Here is a 21628-nt window from a genome sequence, read left to right as displayed (position 1 = left end):
CAAGGTGCCACACAAAAGGCTGCTGCATAAGATAAAGACGCATGGCATTAAGGGTAAAGTAGTAGCATGGATACAGGATTGGTTAATTAATAGAAAGCAAAGAGTGGGGATTAATGGGTGCTTCTCTGTTTGGCGATCAGTAGATAGTGGTGTCCCTCAGGGATCCGTGTTGGGCCCACAATTGTTCACAATCTACATAGATGATTTGGAGTTGGGGACCAAGGGCAATGTGTCCACATTTGCATGTGACACTAAGATGAGTGGTAAAGCGAAAAGTGCAGAGGATACTGGAATCTGCAGAGGAATTTGGATAGGTTAAGTGAATGGGCTAGGGTCTGGCAAATGGAATACAATGTTGACAAATGTGAGGTTATCCATTTTGGTAGGAATAGCAGCAAATGGGATTATTATTTAAACGATAAAATATTAAAGCATGCCGCTGTGCAGAGAGACCTGGGTGTGCTAGTGCAAGAGTCACAGAAAGTTGGTTTACAGGTGCAACAGGTGATTAAGAAGGCAAATGGAATTTTGTCCTTCATTGCTGGAGGGATGGAGTTTAAGACTAGGGAGGTTATGTTGCAATTGTATAAGGTGTTAGTGAGGCCACACCAGGAGTATTGTGTTCAGTTTTGGTCTCCTTACTTGAGAAAGGACGTACTGACACTGGAGGGTGTGCAGAGGAGATTCACGAGGTTAATCCCAGAGCTGAAGAGGTTGGATTACGAGGAGAGGTTGAGTAGACTGGGACTGTACACGTTGGAATTTAGAAGGATGAGGGGAGATCTTATCGAAACATTTAAAATTATGAAGGGAATAGATAGGATAGATGTGGGCAGGTTGTTGCCACTGGCGGGTGAAAGCAGAACTAGGGGGCATAGCCTCAAAATAAGGGGAAGTAGATTTAGGACTGAGTTTAGGAGGAACTTCTTCACCCAAAGGGTTGTGAATCTATGGAATTCATTGCCCAGTGAAGCAGTTGAGGCTCCTTCATTAAATGTTTTTAAGGTAATGAAAGATAGTTTTTTGAAGAAAAAAGGGATTAAGGGTTATGGTGTTCGGGCCGGAAAGTGGAGCTGAATCCACAAAAGATCAGCCATGATCTTATTGAATGGCGGAGCAGGCTCGAGGGGCCAGATGGCCTACTCCTGCTCCTAGTTCTTATGTTCTTATGTTCTTATTACATACTCTCTTGTCCTGTTTCTTATTCCAAAGTGCATCACTTCACACTTACCAGGGTTAAATATCATCTGCCACTGCTCTGCCCATCTGGTCAACCCATCTATATCTTCCTGTGGTGACGATTGGAAGATTTTAGGAAATTGGATTACAAATGTAGTGGCTGCTGGAGGACAGGGTTTTTGAAGAAAGGCTTTTGGAAGTGAAGTCTGATCTCTGATCTACAACCCTTGTCTTTCTTCAGTGATCAGACAAGCAGTTTTCTTTCCCAGTGAGATTGCTTAAAAAGTGATAGTAGTTCAAAACAGAACAGTCTTTTCAGGAGACGAGGAAAAAGCAGAAACAACCCAGTTGAAGCAACCATTTGAATACATTCAGCTAAAGTCTGAAGGGGTTTTCACAAGAGCCAGGATTTGCTTTGTAATGCAAGTATCACTTTACGCCTTATTTGTTTAAGCTGAATTGATATGGATATAGACAAATACAGCACAGAACAGGCCCTTCGGCCCACGATGTTGTGCCGAACCTTTGTCCTAGGTTAATCATAGATCATAGAATTTTGGACACTAAGGGCAATTTATCATGGCCAATACATCTAACCTGCACATCTTTGGACTGTGGGAGGAAACCGGAGCACCCGGAGGAAACCCACGCACACACGGGGAGGATGTGCAGACTCCACACAAACAGTGACCCAAGCCGAAATCGAACCTGGGACCCTGGAGCTGTGAAACAATTGTGCTATCCACAATGCTACCGTGCTGCCCTTAATTGAGTGTTGTATTTTCTTGTTGTTTAATGGGAAATTAAATAGTACTTTTAAGGTGTACGTGTAAGCGGTTCTTTTTGGGTTTTAAGTTAAAAAGTTGAATATTGCATAGTTAGCACTGTTGCTACACAGCCCCAGGTTCAATTCCCAGCTTGGGTTACTGTCTATGCGGAGTCTTCATGTTTTCCCCATGTCTGTGTGGCTTTCCTCCGGGTGTTCCGGTTTCATACCACAAGTTCTGAAAGATGTGCTGTTAGGTAATTTGGACATTCTGAATTCTCCCTCCGTGTACCCGAACAGGTGCCGGAATGTGGTGACTAGGGGCTTTTCACAATAACTTAATTGCAGTGTTAATGTAAGCCTATTTGTGACAATAAAGATTATTATTATTATATATTGTAGTTATAATAAAGTTTTGTTTTAAAATAACCAAGCCATATATCTTCATGTAATCACTCCTGGAATGAATCGATATTTCCACAGTCTCAAAAAAAATTGGAGTTTTTCGTCCAGTATCCTAGTCACTGTTGGGGCCTGGTCAGGGATCGTAATACTGTAACCTATGACCCTCTTCTTCACTGGTGACCATCAGTCATCGGCAAACGTGCTTATCATCCGCAGTCCCCCCCCCCCCCCTCCCCACCACGTTCTCAGCTATATCGTTTATATATAACAAAAAATAAGGGACCCAGCCCTAATCCCTGTGGTCACCACTGGACACCGGCCTCCAGTTACTCAAACAGCTTTCTACCACCACCTTTGTGTCCTGTTATCAAACTCCTAATTATTGACTGCAGCTCTGCTTTCAACACCATAATCCCAGCCAAGGTCATTTCAAAGCTCCAAAACCTAGGACTTGGCTCCTCACTCTGCAACTGGATCCTCGACTTTCTGACCCACAGACCACAATCAGTGGTAATAAACAACAACACCTCCTCCACAATAGTCCTCAATACTGGGGCCCCGGCAGGCTGCATACTTCACCCCCTACTATACTCCCTGTAAACACACAACTGCATGGCAAAATTTGGTTCCAACTCCATCTACAAGTTTGCTGATGATACGACCATAGTGGGCCGGATCACGAATAATGACGAGTCAGAATACAGGAGGGAGATAGAGAACCTAGTGGAGTGGTGCAGTGACAACAATCTATTCCTCAATGCCAGTAAAACTAAAGAGCTGGTCATTGACTTCAGGAAGCAAAGTACTGTACACACCCCTGTCAGCATCAATGGGGCCAAGGTGGAGATGGTTAGCAGCTTCAAATTCCTAGGGGTACACATCACCAAAAATCTGTCCTGGTCCACTCACGTCGACGCTATCACCAAGAAAGCACAACAGCGCCTATACTTCCTCAGGAAACTAAGAATATTCGGCATGTCCTCATTAACTCTTACTAACTTTTACAGATGCACCATAGAAAGCATCCTATTGGGCTGCATCACAGCCTGGTATGGCAACTGCTCGGCCCAAGACCGCAAGAAACTTCAGAGAGTTGCGAACATAGCCCAGTCCATCCCACGAACCTGCCTCCCATCCACTGACTCCATCTACACCTCCTGCTGCTTGGGGAAAACAGGCGGCATAATCAAAGACCCCTCTCACCTGGCTTACTCACTCTTCCAACTCCTTCCATCGGGCAGGAGTTGCAAAAATCTGAGAACACGCACGAACAGACTCAAAAACAGCTTCTTCCCCACTGTTACCAGACTCCTAAAGGACCCTCTTATGGACTGACCTGATTAACACTACACCCCTGTATGCTTCACCCGATGTGGGTGTTATGTACTTACATTGTGTACCTTGTGTTGCCCTATTATGTATTTTCTTTTACTTTCTTTTCTTTTCATGTACTTAATGGTCTGTTGAGCTGCTCGCCGAAAATACTTTTCACTGTACCTCAGTACACATGGCAATAAACAAAAGCCAAACAAAATCCAAACTATTACTAAGCCAGTTAATGATCCATCTCACCAGGTTTCCTTGAACTCCATCTGCTTCAAACTTCTTAATCAATCTCCTATGTGGGACCTTGTCAAGGCATTGCTAAAATCCATATAAACTACGTCAACTGCACTTCCTTCATCCACACACTCGGTCACTTTATCAAAAGATTCTATAAATTTGTTTGGCATGACAATTAACTTCATGCTGAAGCTGTTCATTATGATTTCCCTTCTCCAGGACAGTTTGTTGGGTAAGGTCAGCCATGACAAAGCAACATCGGAACCCTTGGAGATCTGCAGTGGGGTTAAACTGGGTTGGGTTCTTGCACCGGCATTCTTTGGCATATTCTTCTTCTGTCATGCGTCTTTGGGACATCTAGAGAGGGTCTCTATTTACATACCAAAATGACAGGAAGTTGTTTAGCCTTGCTCACCTGAGATTGAAGACAAAGGTGTGCTAAACTCTCTTCAGAGAGTTACTCTAAATTGATGATGCCGTGTTAGAATTCAAAACTGAAGAATACCTGTAGTGACAAATGGACAGACTCTCTCACACCTGTAAGGATTTGGGTTTGATCATCAGTATCAGGAAGACAGAGTAATGGTTTAGGCTGTTGTCATGTTGATACTGACATCAATCAGCATTGACAATATTACACTGTAGGTTGTTGATAGCTTCACATATCTAAGCTCCACAAATACCAACAATCTGTCACCCAATGCTGAAATCAACACACATTTTAAAAGCTGCGGCTGCACTGTCCAAACTGACTAAGAAAGTGTGGAACAACAGCAACCTGACTGTGAACACCAAACTGTGAGTCTACTAAACCTGCATCCTTAATATCCACTCCTCTACAGTTCTGAGACCTGGACACCTGCCTGGCAGGAGAAAAAGCTAGACAATTTTCACTTTTGCTGTCTCAAAGATATCCTTGGCATCTCTTGGCAGGATGGAGTCACCAACTCAGAGGTTCTAGAGCATTGTAATTCCACCAAAATAAACTCATTGCCAAGCCAATGGCACTTCCACTGGCTATCACATTAATTGGATGGATGATGGTCATATATCCAAAGGCCTTCTGTACCGTGAGCTGGCCACTGGGTCATGGCTTCCTGGGCATTCATTCCTCCACTACAACTACACGTGCAAGCAAGATATAAAATGGCAGACATTGACACTGATAAGTGATAGTCACTGATAGGCTGACATTTTGGAAAGGCAATGAAAGGTGCATAAGGAAAGAAAAATTCAGCTGGTTGAGAAGAGGACTTAGAGAAAACAAAGACCTGTGAATTGTCCACCCTCTCACCACTGTCTTCCTCTGCAGCAAATATGGCAGATGGAGAATGCTGAGCCACACAAGCTAATGATTAACACAGGGTTGACCACCACAGCACAAACCATCCTCTTCCAAGATGGAAGGTTGCCACATTGTATCAGAGCTAGCAATTTGCTGGTAGTGACAAAATAATATTCTAATGTGTATCTGTGGCAACAAATGTGTTACATAATTTTAAACTGAGTATGATGTGCACAAAATGATTTTTTGGGGTCCTTGGATTCTGCGTGGCATGGTAGCACAGTGGCTAGCACCGTTTCTTCACAGCTTCACGGTGCCAGGTTCGATTCCCGGCTTGGGTCACTGTCTGTGAGGCGTGTACGTTCTCCCCATGCCTGTGTGGGTTTCCTCCGGGTGCTTCACTTTCCTCCTATAGTCCAACGATGTGCAGATTAGGTGGATCGGCCATTCTAAATTGCCCTGAAGTATCCAAAAAGGTTAGGTGGAGTTACGGGGATAGGGTGGAGGTCTGGGCTTAAATTGGGTGTTCTTTCCAAGGGCCGGTACAGACTGGGTGGGCCAAATGTCATCTTTCTGCACTGTAAATTTTATGATTCCATAAGCCTCTAAAATAAAAAAAATATCTGGTAGATTCAGCTGGTTGAGCTCTGCACCAGTAAACACCCGCGTCTGTGAGATCTCATAGGGTAACGGCCAATCATATCAAAGGATTTCCTTCCCTCAGTCATACTTTCTGAAAGATGTATTTTCTGTCTATCACTACAACACCTGAGATGAAAATTGAGACAAACCAAGTTTGGGTAAAGTACAGAAAGAACTTACGAAACGATGTTCTACGTTTCTGGATTCTGCTCTTGGGTCTGAGCCCTTTGATGACAGGCGAATTTTTCAAAATTATTGCCGCTTAATGTAGAGAATTGAACATTTTAGCACTTACAGGATATTGACACAACCATTTGCTTGTTCTGTTTTGGTATTCCTGACATACATCATTATTTATATAGAATATAACAAATATCCTTGCTTCTGAGAAAATCAAATTCAGAGAAGCAATAATAACCAAACAAGATAGCATGGAGTTCGACACAATTTAACTTGGTAGATTGCCGCGATGAATTGATATTCCAGTCATGTTATACAACAAGCAATTCTACTTCAAAGCTTAATGACAACAACAACCATTAGATGTTCAGGCCGAGTATAGCGTGGGTAGACTGCTGAAGTTCTTCACCTCTCGCTTCTTACGTCTTTTCCACAATATTTTGCGTCTCTGCAGTTAATGCTCCATTCTGGCATCGTTTGCAATTACGTTTTAAAGAAATCCACAACAGTTCCAATTAGGACTACACATGGGAATCAAATTACAACTTGGGTCAAAGACCAGCATCGTTATTATTCCATAAGTATCTTTGTGATGACAGATACTTTTACAGTTTTTTGCCAAGTTGTATTAAAATCAGTCGAAAGTGGGTGATGTTTTACCGAATCCATGATGCGGCTGACAGCAACATATTACAATGAGAGTGGTTTGCAAAATACATCTGTGAGACAAGGGATGGACGTACTGCATTATTTTGGAAGCTGCTCAGTTGAAATATTTCATCCAAATAGGATTGCATTTTGCTGGCATTTCTTTCGTGAAACAGAAAAACTATGCCTCCAGTGTGCTAACGAATTTGGTGTTTAACTTTTACAAAGTATATTTAGCAACTTTATTTATTTATTCATCTACCTAAAAATATCTTTCTTTCCAATCAAAAAAAATGAAACTGTATTAATGTTTCAATGTCAGAGCTCCTAATAATACATTCGGAGAACAAAACTATCGCTTTGACAATCGGTTTCACTATTTAGCGATATTTTTCTGCAAACTAATTGCAACATTCACCCTTCTTGAAGCAACGCGAGGACATGTTGCATTCAAGTGGAATCGTTGTATGATAAGGCTAGGAAATCAAGAAGGTAACTAACATAGGTGAACATTACTCTCATTTTCAAATGTGCCAACGTTTACATGTTGCAGCGAATGACCTTTTTCTCGCAGCCAAACACATGAGATGGCCGAGAGTGAAGCTACTTGGAACAGGTGAACATTTGCTGCTTCTGTTTATTAATCTGGCGATCCGAGCTGTTCCTGGGAAGTGCAATGATTAAATTGCCTTGCAATTCAGGGGAGAGTAAAAGCTGCGAGCTGATGTTAGAGAAGGATGTGATTGGGAAAGGCACCAAGGCTGCATCTTCCCACTGCCTGAAATTCAGGGCACGCAGTCCGGGAGCGAGTACACCCCCCGAGGAGGGGGGCTGGGGCGGCGCGCAGTCACTCTCAGGAGCGGGTTAAAGGGACAGTGCTGAAGTGAATACTTTCCGGCCACGAGAGCTTCCTGTTTGTGTTTCGCCTGCGATTTAAAAGCTTCTGAAAAACCTGGTGGTTGCCGACTCCGAAATGGGGATATTGTGCAGGCTCCCCTGGCGGATGTCCCGCACCAGGAGCGACCTGATTGGAGGGTGGGAAAGGGGAGGCGGGGCCCGAGAGGGGAGCCAAGGGATGATGACATTGGCTAGTGGAGCTGTCAATCAGGAGAGTGGGAGGAGGGTGGGGTTAGGTTGTGTGTGAGAGAGGGGGAGGGGCCGAGTGACCTCTGACCCCTCCCCCCAAAATCGCCCCCTTTCTCTCCCCCCCCCGCTCCCCCACAACACACACAATGAGAGAAGCGAGTCTGAGAGCGGCGGCAGAATAGGAGCGGGATCCCCGTCACACTGCCACACACAGACACACATATCTCTCTCTCTCTGCCTGTCTGTCACCATCCCTCTCTCCCTCCCTCCCTCCTCCCCTTTCTTCATCCATCCCCTCTCCACAGACATCACCGACACATTGCTGTTTTCATTTTTTTCCCCTCAATCCTATCCGCGCATCTTTCCAAGAGACCGCGAAACATCAAGCCCCAACATCCTCATTCTTCTCATCTCCATCCTCATCATGATGGCGGCAGCTCCAATTCAGCAGAACGGGACCCACACCGGGCTTCCCATAGACCTGGATCCTCCCGACTCCAGAAAGCGGCCGCTCGAAGCTCCTCCTGAAGCGGGCAACACCAAGAGAACCAACACTGGCGGTGGGTAGCTCCATTTCCTCCACTGGAGATTGGCTTACAAATATACAACTATATATGTAGATATATATATCAATCCTTGGAAAAATGGCGTCTGTTTTTTTTCGTAATCCATTAAAATATTTTTATTGTTTCTGATTTTCTTAAAAATAACGGACCTTGCTTTTAGTGCCTGAATGGTGGGAAACATTCGCCAGAGCGGCGGGTGGACTTGAACTGAGAAGAAACTATTCCAATTTGGACTGTGGGGTGACTAGCGGGAGTTCACCCCCCCCCCCCCCCCCCCCCAGTTTGTTGCATTTTAATAATAGAGAAAGGGTTGTGTGGCTAATGGTCTTCTATGGTTAGCAGGAGCTTGTGCGTTTGCTACTTCATCGGTCATCACCGAGCAATGCTGTGGGGGGGGGGGGGGGGGGTGTTCTGTTTATCAATAACAGCTTTGAGCTGTTGGGTGCCACGGGTGCGGATATTGTCCCGTCTCTCTCCCTCTCTCTGCCCCCACCTTGTTTAGATTCTGTGACTGACAGTGTGGTCCGTTACCTGTGGTCAGGATGAAAGCTGACATTGGGCTTGGCTTAAAGTGATCCCTTAATTAATGAGCTTAAAGTGATCACCGCGCTCTCATAACAGCAGCTGAAGAGAAGCTGGGATTGTTGTGCTGAATGTGTATTTTGTGCTGTGACAAGTCACTGCTCGAGATCAGATGTAGAATCTCAACCAAGTTTTGCAGAGAGGGGTGGCTGGCATCCCCCCCCCCCCCCCCCACACCGAGAAAGGGCTCACTGATTCATTCACGTGTATGTTAATTATGTTCTCTAAAAGTAAATAAACAGTAAGCAATCATCAGAGCTGCTGCGGAACTGTTCTCGGTTAAACTGCGTTTATTTATTGACACAGTGCGGTATGTGGAGATATTTAACTGCGCTCCACGCAAACAGCGCGGTTTTATAGGTCAATTACAAATTCACCATCACCATGGAAACCACGACTGTCATCATCTTCTGATACATTATTCAAAATCCTTCTAAACATGGGTACGCAGAGGCACTCTTTCTTCCTCTGCATCACAAAATGTCATTTATTTTTGTGGCGTTTGGCGCACAGCGACTGTTTCTTTTTATAATGTCCAATAGTTTATCCAAATTTGATCATGTACTTGCATGGAGCAAAAAAAATATTTTTTTTTCCCAGGGAGCTGGCTACATCTCGTGCCCCGTTTTTCAAAAATGATCAAGTGGACAGATTTAGGATTATTCCGTTTTGCAAGGGATTTGAGGAGAGAGAGGGGCAGTGGGGCTCGTGGTGGGGTTGGGGGGGGGGGGGGGGGGGTTGCTGGTGGTGGCTGGGCTGGGGATCTGTCTTTGCCTTGTGTTTGTGCTTGCAATAATCTATTCGTTTTCCTCTCGCAGAAGACGGCCAATATTTTTTAAAAGTCCTTATACCTAGCTATGCTGCCGGATCTATCATTGGGAAAGGAGGACAGACCATTGTCCAGCTGCAGAAGGAGACGGGTGCCACGATCAAACTGTCCAAATCCAAAGATTTCTACCCAGGTAAAAAACAGCTAGAACGGGAGATTCTTTTAAATAACCAGACGATGCTGCAAATGCATTACAGAGGACATTTTAAGGGTGTTGTTCGTAAAGAGTGAACGCTGTATTTAATTTTATCGTCTTCACTGCCAGTTTTCCAGTATGTCCTGGTCGTGCTGTGTGAAGATTTTAAACATTATGCACCCCCTCCCCCATTTACTAATGAACCTCGAAATTGATTTGTTAGAATTTTGTGTTTGAATGTGAATATCTTCCTCTCCGAAATACAGGTTAAAGTCATGGGAGGAAGATTTTTTTAAAAACTGTTCGTTTTACTGATTTTGATATGCATGTGTATATAAGCCATAGGAATCTCATGCTGTAAGGTTCTTATCAGCTTACATCTGTGATATGATTTTATTGCGCAAACTGTGAGAAAACAACTTTTGCCCTGGACAGGAATCGCTGAAGCCAATTTGATTTTGTCTGCTTGTAATTATGATGAATGAGATGGCCAGAGTTGCTGGCTCCGGAGCTGGGAGCACTATTTATGTCATTCATTGAGCTTTGCGATGTGACTGAAGTGGAACGAGCTAAATTAAAAATCGGTGGCTTGATGACAAAAAAAGGTTATTGCTTTTGAATAAGGAAGCTGCGTTAGAAAGCGGGGTTGCGTCCTTTGAGATGAATGGATTCCCCACTCTAGCTGGGGTGACGCTTGAAGCTGAGAATATTTCGCAGCAATGTTAACAACATTTGGCTACACCTGAATTGTGGTGATTGTCGGATAAACTATTTCTCTTTTATTATCCAGTTGTGTTTTATCAAATTGAGGAATGCATAAGGACAGGCTGTAGTAAATTTTATAGGGGCATCCAATCCAGAATAGAACGACTTTGACAGCTGGAGCTTGAGCTTCAGTCTGGATTTATAGGTTTTGCGGTGCAGGAAGCCCGTCAAGCTTATTCGAATTTGATTAATTATAACGTGAAAATAATGTAGCGCCCTTGACTAGTTAGAGCCATTTCATACCTGCGATCACTCCGACGAAATGAATGCACCCTTGTGATTACCTGGAATGTTTGCATTAGACCACCATCGCCTGCATTTTCTTCTGGCATTCCGTCTTAGTGTGTATACCTGTGGTCTCCTTCCAGCCTTTAGGAACCACATAGACTGTGTACACAAGCAGGAAGACAAACTGTGGCGGCCGCAAGCAGTCTGTGCAACACGTGCAGTAATGTTTGTACCAGTCTGAATCAGAGTTTATTCCCGATTGAATAATAAAGCCTGGAGCTGTATGTGCGTGTGTGTGTGCTTTGGACCGAAGTACCTGCTTTGCGATTCAGGACACAGATTGTAGAACCGATTATTTTAATATTTGCTTTGCACTATTATTTCCTGGTAAATATGGTCAAATCTTAGGAAAGGTGACATTCTGCCTTCATATCACAGATTTCAGATAGAGAGGAATTCAGTGTCCTTCCTCTAGCTGTATGGTGAAGACATTTGGTCATGTGCTTCAAGAAAGCTGACAATTCAATCTTGGTTTCCCTGGTATTGGGTGCGACTTTGATTGTGATATAAAAAGGAGTCTGAGCCTTTTCATTTCGGGATTCTGAAATAGTAGAATGTTTGAAGATTTAACAGTGTCACAATATCAATTTGATACATTCTTCGTGCATTTGATGTATGAAAGAGCTTTCAGGATTCCAATGACGTCTCCTTTCTGATGAATCTTGCTGTTTGAATTTCCTCCCCATGTTGCAATGTTACAGTGCAAATGTAGAAAAGCCTAACCACAAAATATTTCTAATAGTCTGCAAGTGCTAATATTCAGTGTATAAATGTTATTGTTATTATAGGGGTTTGTTTGGCAAAATATAATAGTCATGAAAATATTTTGGTTATTTGTTAACTAATCACTAAAATAGATGTGCATTTTTGAAACATTTGATCTTGCACATATATTTCCATAGTTACATATAAATATTGACTTCTTCCGATGAGTGTTTATTATATGAGATAATTTGGGCTTGATCCACTTGATGGTAACAAAGCAATTGAAATGTTTCTAATTTCGTAACTGCAACAGAAATACAGGGAAAGGATAATATCATATCAAGCCATGCAGACTTGCTTGCGAGTACCAGATCCAGCTTTAATATTGTCAGAAATCTAAATTTACGCCTTTGTTGCAATTGGTGTATATTTTAAAGGTAAAATTAAAGATTATAGATAGCAATCATAGCATGAATGCTCCCTGCTCCATCTAATTAGTAGTTAGCGCATGTGAAGGTGCATATCCATGCCTGTCTTTACTGAGCTGCTTAATATAAGTACTTAAGTGGATAGTGTCAGCATTGAGATTCCAATCAGAACTTTTAAAGAGATTTTCAATGGAAATAATTTATCTCATGGCTATTTGATATATATTTGTTAGTTGATATTATCAGTGGTGATATTTAATAAACTATCAGGGCAACTGAAATAACCAAATGGGAAGTATTATATATTTTTATCTGTGAAACAACTCACACCTAACCAGTGATGCCCTCAGTGCAAGAAAGAATAAAAACATTATCTGGCCATTATCACATTGCTGTTTGTGGGAGCTTACTGTGCACATATTGACTGCCATGTTTCCCACATTACAACAGTGATTACACTTCAAAAGTACTTTGCTGGCTGCAAATCATTTTGAAACACTCAGTAGTCTTGAAAAGTGCAATATAAATACAAGTTGTGTTTCTTTTTGTACAAATGTTCATTAATTCTCTATTCACATTAATACAGATTTTAAAAATATGTTTTTTACATATTTAGAAATGAAGATGATAGGCATAATATGTTGGAGAGGAATGAGATATGATGCACATTTCATTTCATGATTGCAAGTTGACGGGTATTCTTCAGTTTCCAGGTCATTCTTAGGCATACAAATATTGCCCCAAGCCACAGGACATTCTCAAATGTATTTTAAAAAGAAACTTGAATAAAGGAACCTGTGGAATTTAAAAGTAACCTGAATAATTAATCCATAATCTTAATAATAATTTATATTTTAATTCAATTTGTTGATTTGGTCACGATCCCTTTTTTGATATGCTACAGTAATAAAGGTCCTTTTAAAAAATAAAATCCAGAAATTGATAATATAATTATTGGCTATACACACTTGAATAACCTTTCTGAGGCTGTGTCTTAATTTATTTGCAAAGAAGTATGCAACATTTTGATCCCATTCTATTTATTGTTTGGAAATGCAGCCTAAAAGTGCTGTTCTAATTTGAAATTAGTGCATGGAACAGTTGGCAAGACTGTATTGCTGTATGTAGCATTAAAGGATCTGTATTGAAAGGTAACTGACGGTATTTGTGTGCTATTCAGATTCTCTGCAATATGTTAGCTTTAAATCTTTGAATCATCCTATTAAATAATCACTTATTAGAGATTTGTACCTGAACTAGTTAATGCATTACTGTTTTACAATCCTTTGTATATTTAAAAAATATTACATTTTGAATTTGAAAATTATAGATTACTTTTAACTAAAGTTGGTGCTGTATGGTAATTTCCTTGTGTGTTCTGAAGCAGAAAATTACAATCATACTATGTTTGTGCATAACCAATTCCTTTACTAACGTATCTCCTTTCTGCTTATGCAAATTACATGCTGTGTGAAATGCTGAACTCTCTTTGAGGTTTGCAGGAAGATTGATTTCACTTTTTCAAATAATCTGCTGAAACTGCAGTGAATTACTTAATGCCCTTTACATTTTAGATTCTTCTGATTCATCTTTCTAATAAAGCAGCATAGTCAAATGACAGATATTGTGTTGCAGAAAATGAGCATTTTAAAAGATGCAAAAAATGCATGCTGAAGAAGTCGTGGATATCAATGCTTTTCACCTCATGTAAGGGGAAAGGGAAAGGGTAACGTTTCCCCAACAACTCGGCATTACTACAGTAATAGCACAAGTAGACCAGAAAGATGTTTCAAATATCTTATTGAAATTTGGCAGTGGGATTTGAAAAGATAGTTAAAGAAAAACAAAAGCAGATACAGAGATTTCTGATGTGTACAAATCTCATCTTATTAAGGTTATTCATGATTCATGCTACTGCCAGTCTATTTGATAATTAGCTTAAAGGGCTGCCAACTTTCTTAAATCACAAAAGATTCTTGCTAGTGCAGCCTATTTAAGTGTTAAACTACAGCACAAATCAGGACCGGGAAGTGATTTCTTGCCATAGAGTAACTTGCCAGCTGCCCACACCAACAATTCTTCAAGGCAGCTGCTGGTCATGTGACTGGTGTAGATAGATCTAAGTAGATGGTTTCTTACGAACAAAGGATTTTTATGTCAGAAATAAAGGACAAAGTTTTAGTGCAATGTTTTGGAGCATAGAAGGGGCAAAAATGCAGTGAAAACTATGATGTGGTGACCATGAAGGCATTTGGGAATAATTAGTCAAATGTGTACTGGAAGCCTATCTTCCAAGGTTAGTGGTACTTTTCTGCCTGGAAACCTGCATGAACAGCCAAAAGATCTCACCCATGGAGTTTTACAGAACAAAAAGACCATATCTGTGTCGGCCATCAAGCACCTATCTATTCTAATCCCATTTTCCAGAACTTGGTCCATAGCCTTGTATGCTATGGTGTTTCAAGTGCTCGTCTAAATGCTTCTTAAATGTTTGTGAGGGTTATCGCTTCTACCACCCATTCAGGTAGTGAGTTCCAGAGCTCCATACCCTTTGGTGAAAAAGATTTCCATCAGACCATCTTCAAATCTCCTGCCCAGTACCTTAAACTATGGCCCTGTATTTTGACCCCTTTACTGAGGGGGAAAGTTCCTTCCTATCTACCCTGTCTATGTCTCTCAAAATTTTGTTACACCAATTGAAGTTTGGGTGGGAGGTGAATTAACTGTTGTTTGTTTTTTATTTTATTTGCTTTGGTTTTTTTGTTACAGGGAGAAGGCAGGAGAATGGGGATGAGAAACATATCAGCCATGATTGAATGGCGGAGCAGACTTGATGGGCCGAGTGGCCTAATTCTGTTTCTATGTCTTATGGTCTGATCACAGACTGTAGGTACACTTTTATTTTAACTTGAATTGATAAGTGACTCCAGCCATAGCTTATGTGAGAAATGAATTCTGAGATTTAAACCACAACACTGTTTGAATGAGGAAGTAGCTCCATCACATTCAGTCAGCTACGCAATTGTTTTTACCCAGTTCACCATCTTAATGTGAATTTTAAATAAATTACATTTATTGCTTGTATTACAACTGCTTCCTGTTATGTTGCATTGCGAATGTCTGAAAACCAAAATAATTTCTTGTCTTTTGGTCATGTCACAAAGTGATGCCTTAATAACATTTTACGATCCATTTTTAAAAGGAAGTTGACTTGAGCTAAATATTTTTCATGAAAATGACATATGTTTCTAGTCTGTATTGCTCATCTTTTCCTCTACTCTCCTACCCCCACCACAACCAAAAAAAAAGATTATTCAATTACAGGACTTCTCAAATGTTTTTTAAAGAGCTAATGTTCTAATGCCATAAGAATAAAGGTTAGAACTGTCAATTGATAAACTATTATTATAGTTTGGTAAAGTGCACACTCAATAATCTGCTTAACTTCCTAATACTTTGGACCTTTTAGTAAAACTATTAATTGGGAAAAAAATATCCGAATATTGTATATGCCTAAATTTTAATTAGGTAGTTATACAATCACATAATCTGATTCCGGGACTAATACTGGGATAATGAATAAGAATGGCACAAATTTGAGTGGTCAGTTGGCACAATTCAAGTGTTACATATTATAGTTCAAACACTGAGATGAGAATATCACTGTGTGCATCTGTATTTCAGTCTAAAAAGCTGCACTTTCAGAAGGATGATGTAAGTAGTTATTACAAAGCAATACCAATACTATTACACAAAGTTCACAGTTAATGTGTCCTGTTGAATCTCTATCTCAAACTCATATGAGCCAATTACGGAGAAATTGAACACTGGCTTCTACATTATTTCCAATAGAATGGGCCAGTCCATGAGCTTGGACTTTTGTTGTAAAGGAGTGCGAACAGCTGTTGTAAAGTTTCATTTTTGTGGTAGCTGCGGAGGAAGCCGCAAGCATAGAACATAGAACGATACAGCGCAGTACAGGCCCTTCGGCCCTCGATGTTGCACCGACATGGAAAAAAACTAAAGGCCATCTAACCTACACTATGCCCTTATCATCCATATGCTTATCCAATAAACTTTTAAAAGCAGTAATGTGTTAAATTTCAGGCTCCTTTTATTTACAATAAGTTCATGAGAAAAGATTTAGTTATATAAATCAGTAGTGGGTGCACAAATTAGTGAGTCCCCTAAAAGTATTTCAAAAATTATTGGTTCCCTGCGCATTGGTATAGAATAACACACATTTGGATTTTCATGTATATCAGGTTATTATTTTATGCATCTGTGTAATATTGAATGGGGTTTAAAGCCTAAAGTGTCCAACTATTGATCTAGATGTTACAGCCCATAACGTGTAGGTACCTTTGACATTGGTGCCTTAAGAAGTCTAAGATGACGGCTTGCCATTAAATGTTGGAAATTGACGTTTTGAAAAATTGTGTCTTGACCTAAATGCTATACATTAAAAACTGAGAAAAAAATGAATTGACTTGGGCAGGTTGTAAGCTTAGTCTGTAATGTCAACAAATGGTTGTCATCTTGTTCACCCGCTGATGTGAGCCACTGACAATCATTACTTGCTGACACCAATTAGCGTGCAGCAATGAAAAGTGTCTTCTTTCATGGGATGGCCCTTAAAGCATTTCTATTCAGCACTTGAAAGTGTTTGTGTATACATTCACAGTAAATTAATGGATTACAAATTTTAATTAACAAATTTGTGTAATTGGCATAATCCTAATTGAGTAATTATTGGTAAATAATTGGTTATAATTTCTGTTACAAGACAGGAACAGAACTGATGGTCTTATTCAACATTGCAAACTATGAGAGCACATTTTAGGTTTACATGTAGAGCTCAAGGAAAGGAGAGTTTGATTAAAATGCAGAAGCAGGTATATGGTGTGGTTATGATGGATGCTAATATTTTAGTGGAGATTATATTTCAATCTGACTCCTTGGATGAAATTCTGTAGCTACTTTTAATTTTATTTAAAAAGTTGGAAGTATAAATTCAAAGTGGTGCTTAGATCATTAAGCAGTGAAATCAGTAAGTGCATATTAAAATCTATTATGACTTAAGGAAATACATGTAATTAAATACAGGATTCTTAATGTATAATTTTATATTTTTGGTCTGCAATTGTTACAAAGGGATTATGTTTTATATAGCACAGCGGTTAGAGCTATCATCACAGTTCCCAAGATTACTTTGCAGCCTTGAAATCAATCCAGTTTTTAAATAATTGTAACATTGTGATCTTTATTTGGGGTGAGGATGACTTTAAACTTTGGTTCTGATTTTGAGTAATCATTGTCTAATATCAGTGCGCTCTAGCCCTGATAACAGATTATCACATTTAATTACAGATAATTAATGGGGGAAATGTGTACATAGGAAAGTTTCATCGCCCCCCAACAGAACTTATCTTTAGTGAAATTATCAAGTTGGTATAACATTGTAATGATCTGCCACTTCGATAGGATGGGTATTTGAGCACTCTGGTCAGCATCAAGCGCTCCTCAGTCATGTATAACACTGCATGATGCTCTCACTAGACATTCTTACTCTCCAAAGTATATTATGTCCTTTTTCTATTTACAAAGGCAGCCTTCTATGCTCACTGAGTGGGATTGATAATTTGTGCTAAACTGCCATTGGCCCATGTGTACCACCAGCTGGTCTCTGCTAGTTAAAAAGGAGCCTCCCTCCTGCTAGGCTCAGATGGACTTGAACTCTGGTCTTCCGAGGCGAAAGGCAAGTATCAAATCCAACACACTACGCCGTCCCATTTCTCACTTTTATTCCCTCTCTCAATAGTTGGAAACTTCTAAAAAAAAACTAGGCAACTGTGGAATTGTAGCCATAAATTGTTGAAAATGATAACCAATCCCCATTCTCCTATTCTGTTGGGGATAGAGATGTGGGAACCTCATTCTTTGTTGTCATTGACCACAATGTTTAGTTGCAGCTGCTTACACTGGAGACAAGCCAGGATACATGCTTAACTGTTGTAGGTTTGTCAAGCCACATCTTTTAGAAATAGAAATGACTTTCGAGGTCTGAGTATGAGATTGTCATCTCATTTCCATCTTTGGATGCAATTCTGATATAAAGTAGAACAGCATCTGCAGAGATCTGACTGACAAACCTCTCACTGGGACTTGTCATTGCTCGCTGCAGCAGGTGCAGGGCTCTTCAGTCCTTTCAAAGGATTGAGAATTTTGTTTTAAAATGCATCAGGAGACTAGAGGGAATGTAGTGTTGTGAGCAGTGTGCTAGATGTCAGTTGTCCAGTACTGGAATGCCGCAGGTAATTGGGCAGGACTGGTGGGAAATGTGGCAAAGTGCTTCTCACATTGCACTGCAGCTGCTGGTGAGCTTAATTAATCTGACCCTTGGAAGCTATGGTGTCATGGTAAAGCACACACACACACACAAATACACAAGAAATGGCTGGACTACATGTTCTCTGTTCATATTGGACCTGTAATCGCCTTGTGATTTTGAGAAAAGGATGAAAATCACTGCCACTGTAAAAATTATCTGTGGAGAGTTCCGTTCCAAAGATTAATGGTTGCGCTATTTATGACTTATCAGATTTCTAATGGGATAAAGTCCATAAAATTATTTAGCTGGTGAAATATAAAAACAAACAGCTGAGCTGAAAATGGACACCAGCTGGTGTTTTAAGGGTGGAATATTCATTTTGATATTGAAATGTAATTAACATGATAGTTCACAATTCCTATTTATATGTAAGGTGACAATTCCCTGAATTATTTATCATGAGTTACTACTTACATTTTATTGGCAGAACTGGTCATTTTAGAAAGGTTTTCTTCATTATACCAAGGGTTTTCAGGGTACATTTTATATTTTGTTTTGGTCTTTGCTTTCTGCCAAGAATCCAGCTAAATTAAGTATGGATTTCGCCATAATTGAGGGCAAAGTACTTTTCCAACGTCATAAAGAATCTTGTTTCAAAAAATATAATTTTTCCTGCTTAGAATTGCTGATATGATCACATGGTATTATTGCCTTTGATGACACAGCTGCAGGACAGTCAGGACTTATTTCAAAGTTTGTAGGCAGATCTGAAAGCAGGCAATAATGGAAGCAAAATAAATCTTTACTCCAGGCCTCCAAAGTGTGTTTGTCTTTGGGAATACTATTGTGCATAACTGTTCCCATTGACATAGAACATAGAACATAGAACAGTACAGCACAGAACAGGCCCTTCAGCCCTCGATGTTGTGCCGAGCAATGATCACCCTACTTAAACCCACGTAACCCGTATACCCGTAACCCAACAATCCCTCCATTAACCTTACACTACGGGCAATTTAGCATGGCCAATCCACCTAACCCGCACATCTTGGGACTGTGGGAGGAAACCGGAGCACCCGGAGGAAACCCACGCACACACGGGGAGGACGTGCAGACTCCACACAGACAGTGACCCAGCCGGGAATCGAACCTGGGACCCTGGAGCTGTGAAGCATTGATGCTAACCACCATGCTACCGTGCTGCCCCACGGTAGCACGACTTCCCCACGATGTCGCCGAGCCTAACACTATCGGTTTGGAAGTTTGCACCGAGGTGACTGACTCAGCTCCATCTAGTTAAGCGAACAGTAATACTCTGATCAACGAACTTCAAGGATTTCATAATGCTATTAACCATTTAAACTATGGTTATTTAACATAATAACTGAAGCCACTGCCTGTGTTCCCACCAGCTTCTTTCTCTTGTTATTGGCATCCCTTGTCAACATGAATTTTGTTATTTCATGGGCACGTTTTCATGCCGTCCTCTGGGAGGACGGGAAATAACTTACCACACGGTGGCCCACATTTTACTCCCCCTTTTAATGGCCGGTGTTAAAATCTGGTACAGTGAATCATTAAATTGCCGAGTTGACTTTCAATATTCAATGACCATCTGCTGTTTTATGAGGCAGACCCAGGAGGAGAGGAGGGGGACATGGGGTGGTTTCTGGACGAGCTAGAATTTCCCCAGGTGGAGGAAGCAAAGAGGCAGGCATTGGAGGAGCCCCTGGGGCTGAGGGAGGTGCTGGATAGTATCAGGGGTATGAAGTCGGGGAAGGCCCCTGGCCGGATGGGTACCTGGCAGAATTTTATAAAGAATTTGCAGCGGATCTGGCACCACATATGTTGGGGGCGTTTAATGAAACACTGGAGAAGGGGGAGTTGCCGGAGACGATGAAGCAGGCAGTAATCACACTAATCCCAAAAAAAGGAAAGGATCCGGTAGTCCCATATCACTATTGAACATGGATGTGAAAGTATTGGTTAAGTTGTTGGCGGGGAGGATTGTGTCCCGGGGGTGGTTGCAGAAGCTCAAACAAGCTTCGTAAAGGGCAGGCAGCTCACAAGTAACATAAGACGGCTGTTGAATGTGGTGATGAATCCGTCGAGAGCTCTGGTATCAGAGGTGGTGGTGTCCATGGACGCGGAACATGCATTTGATCGGGTGGAGTGGCGGTACTTGTTCGAAGATTTGGGAAGGTTTGGCTTTGGGCCGAGATTTGTGGCATGGGTGCGGTTGCTGTATGTGGCGCCAAGAGTGAGTGTGAGGACGAATGATATGAGCTCACGGAGCTTTGACTTACAAGGGTACGAGGTCGGGGTGACCGCTGTTGCCGCTGCTGTTTGCGCTGTCCATAGAGCCATTGGCGTTGGCTCACAAGGGGTCGGCAGAGTGGCAGGGGATAATGAGGGGGCAGAGGGAGCCTCGGGTGTCGTTCTATGCAGATGACCTCTTGCTGTATGTTTCGGATCAGTTGGAGAGTATGGGAAGGATTATGGACCTGTTGGGGAGGTTTGGAGAGTTCTCGGGATACAAGCTGAATGTAGGGAAAAGCGAGGTATTCCCGGGGAATGAGCTGGCACAGCGGGCTAATTTAGGGGGGGGGGGGTGCCATTTACAGTAGCGGGGGATAGGCTTAGGTATTTGGGGATTCAGTTAGCGAGGGAATGGGTGGGGCTCCATAAGTGGAACTTAACGAAGCTGGTGGAGGAGGTCAGGGAGGATCCTAAAAGGTGGGATACACTGCACTTGATGTGGCGGGGAGGGTCCAAGTGGTGAAATGAATATTCTGCCGAGGTTCTTGTTTATCTTTCAGGCTCTCCAGATCTTTATACCAAAGGCCTTTTTTCAGAAAGTGGACACAATCATCTCTGATGGTGCCGAGGGTGAGGAAGGACCCTGCTACAGAGGCAGAGGCAGCAGGGGGGAGTTGGCGTTGCCAAACCTGCTTCATTATTATTGGGCGGTGAATGTGGACAAGGTGCAGCGGCGGAAGGAAGGAGAAGGGGTAGAGTGGGTTAGGATGGAGGAGGAATCTTGTCAGAGGTCTAGTTTGAGGGGTATGGTGACGGCAGTATTGCCAATGGCTCTGAGTTCGCCAGACTGGAGGAGCTAAGGGAGAGAGTAGAGTTGCCGAAGGGTAGTGAGTTCCGGTATCTACAGGTTAGGGACTTTGCACAAAAGGTATGGAAGGGGTTCCCTAGATTGCCAGGATATACCCTTTTGGAGCGACCGCTGCTT

At 41.7% G+C, this 21628-nt stretch overlaps 1 protein-coding gene across 2 annotated transcripts in view; it reads left to right on the top strand.

The window, feature by feature from the left end:
- Positions 1-7873: 7873 nt before the first annotated feature.
- The window catches only part of LOC119957963 (RNA-binding protein Nova-1), a 363953-nt gene continuing 350198 nt past the window's right edge, over positions 7874-21628 (top strand). For both annotated transcript variants that reach the window (XM_038786209.1, XM_038786202.1), the window contains exons 1-2: positions 7874-8314; positions 9721-9864. In XM_038786209.1, coding sequence (XP_038642137.1) covers positions 8179-8314; positions 9721-9864 — 280 coding nt within the window. In that variant the 5' untranslated portion in view covers positions 7874-8178. The remainder of the gene's footprint in view (positions 8315-9720; positions 9865-21628) is intronic.

Source organism: Scyliorhinus canicula, chromosome 2 (assembly GCF_902713615.1).
Source record: "Scyliorhinus canicula chromosome 2, sScyCan1.1, whole genome shotgun sequence".
NCBI lineage: Eukaryota > Metazoa > Chordata > Chondrichthyes > Carcharhiniformes > Scyliorhinidae > Scyliorhinus > Scyliorhinus canicula.
The sequence above is the reverse complement of the archived record's forward strand: the minus strand, read 5'-3'. Positions and strand labels throughout refer to the sequence as shown.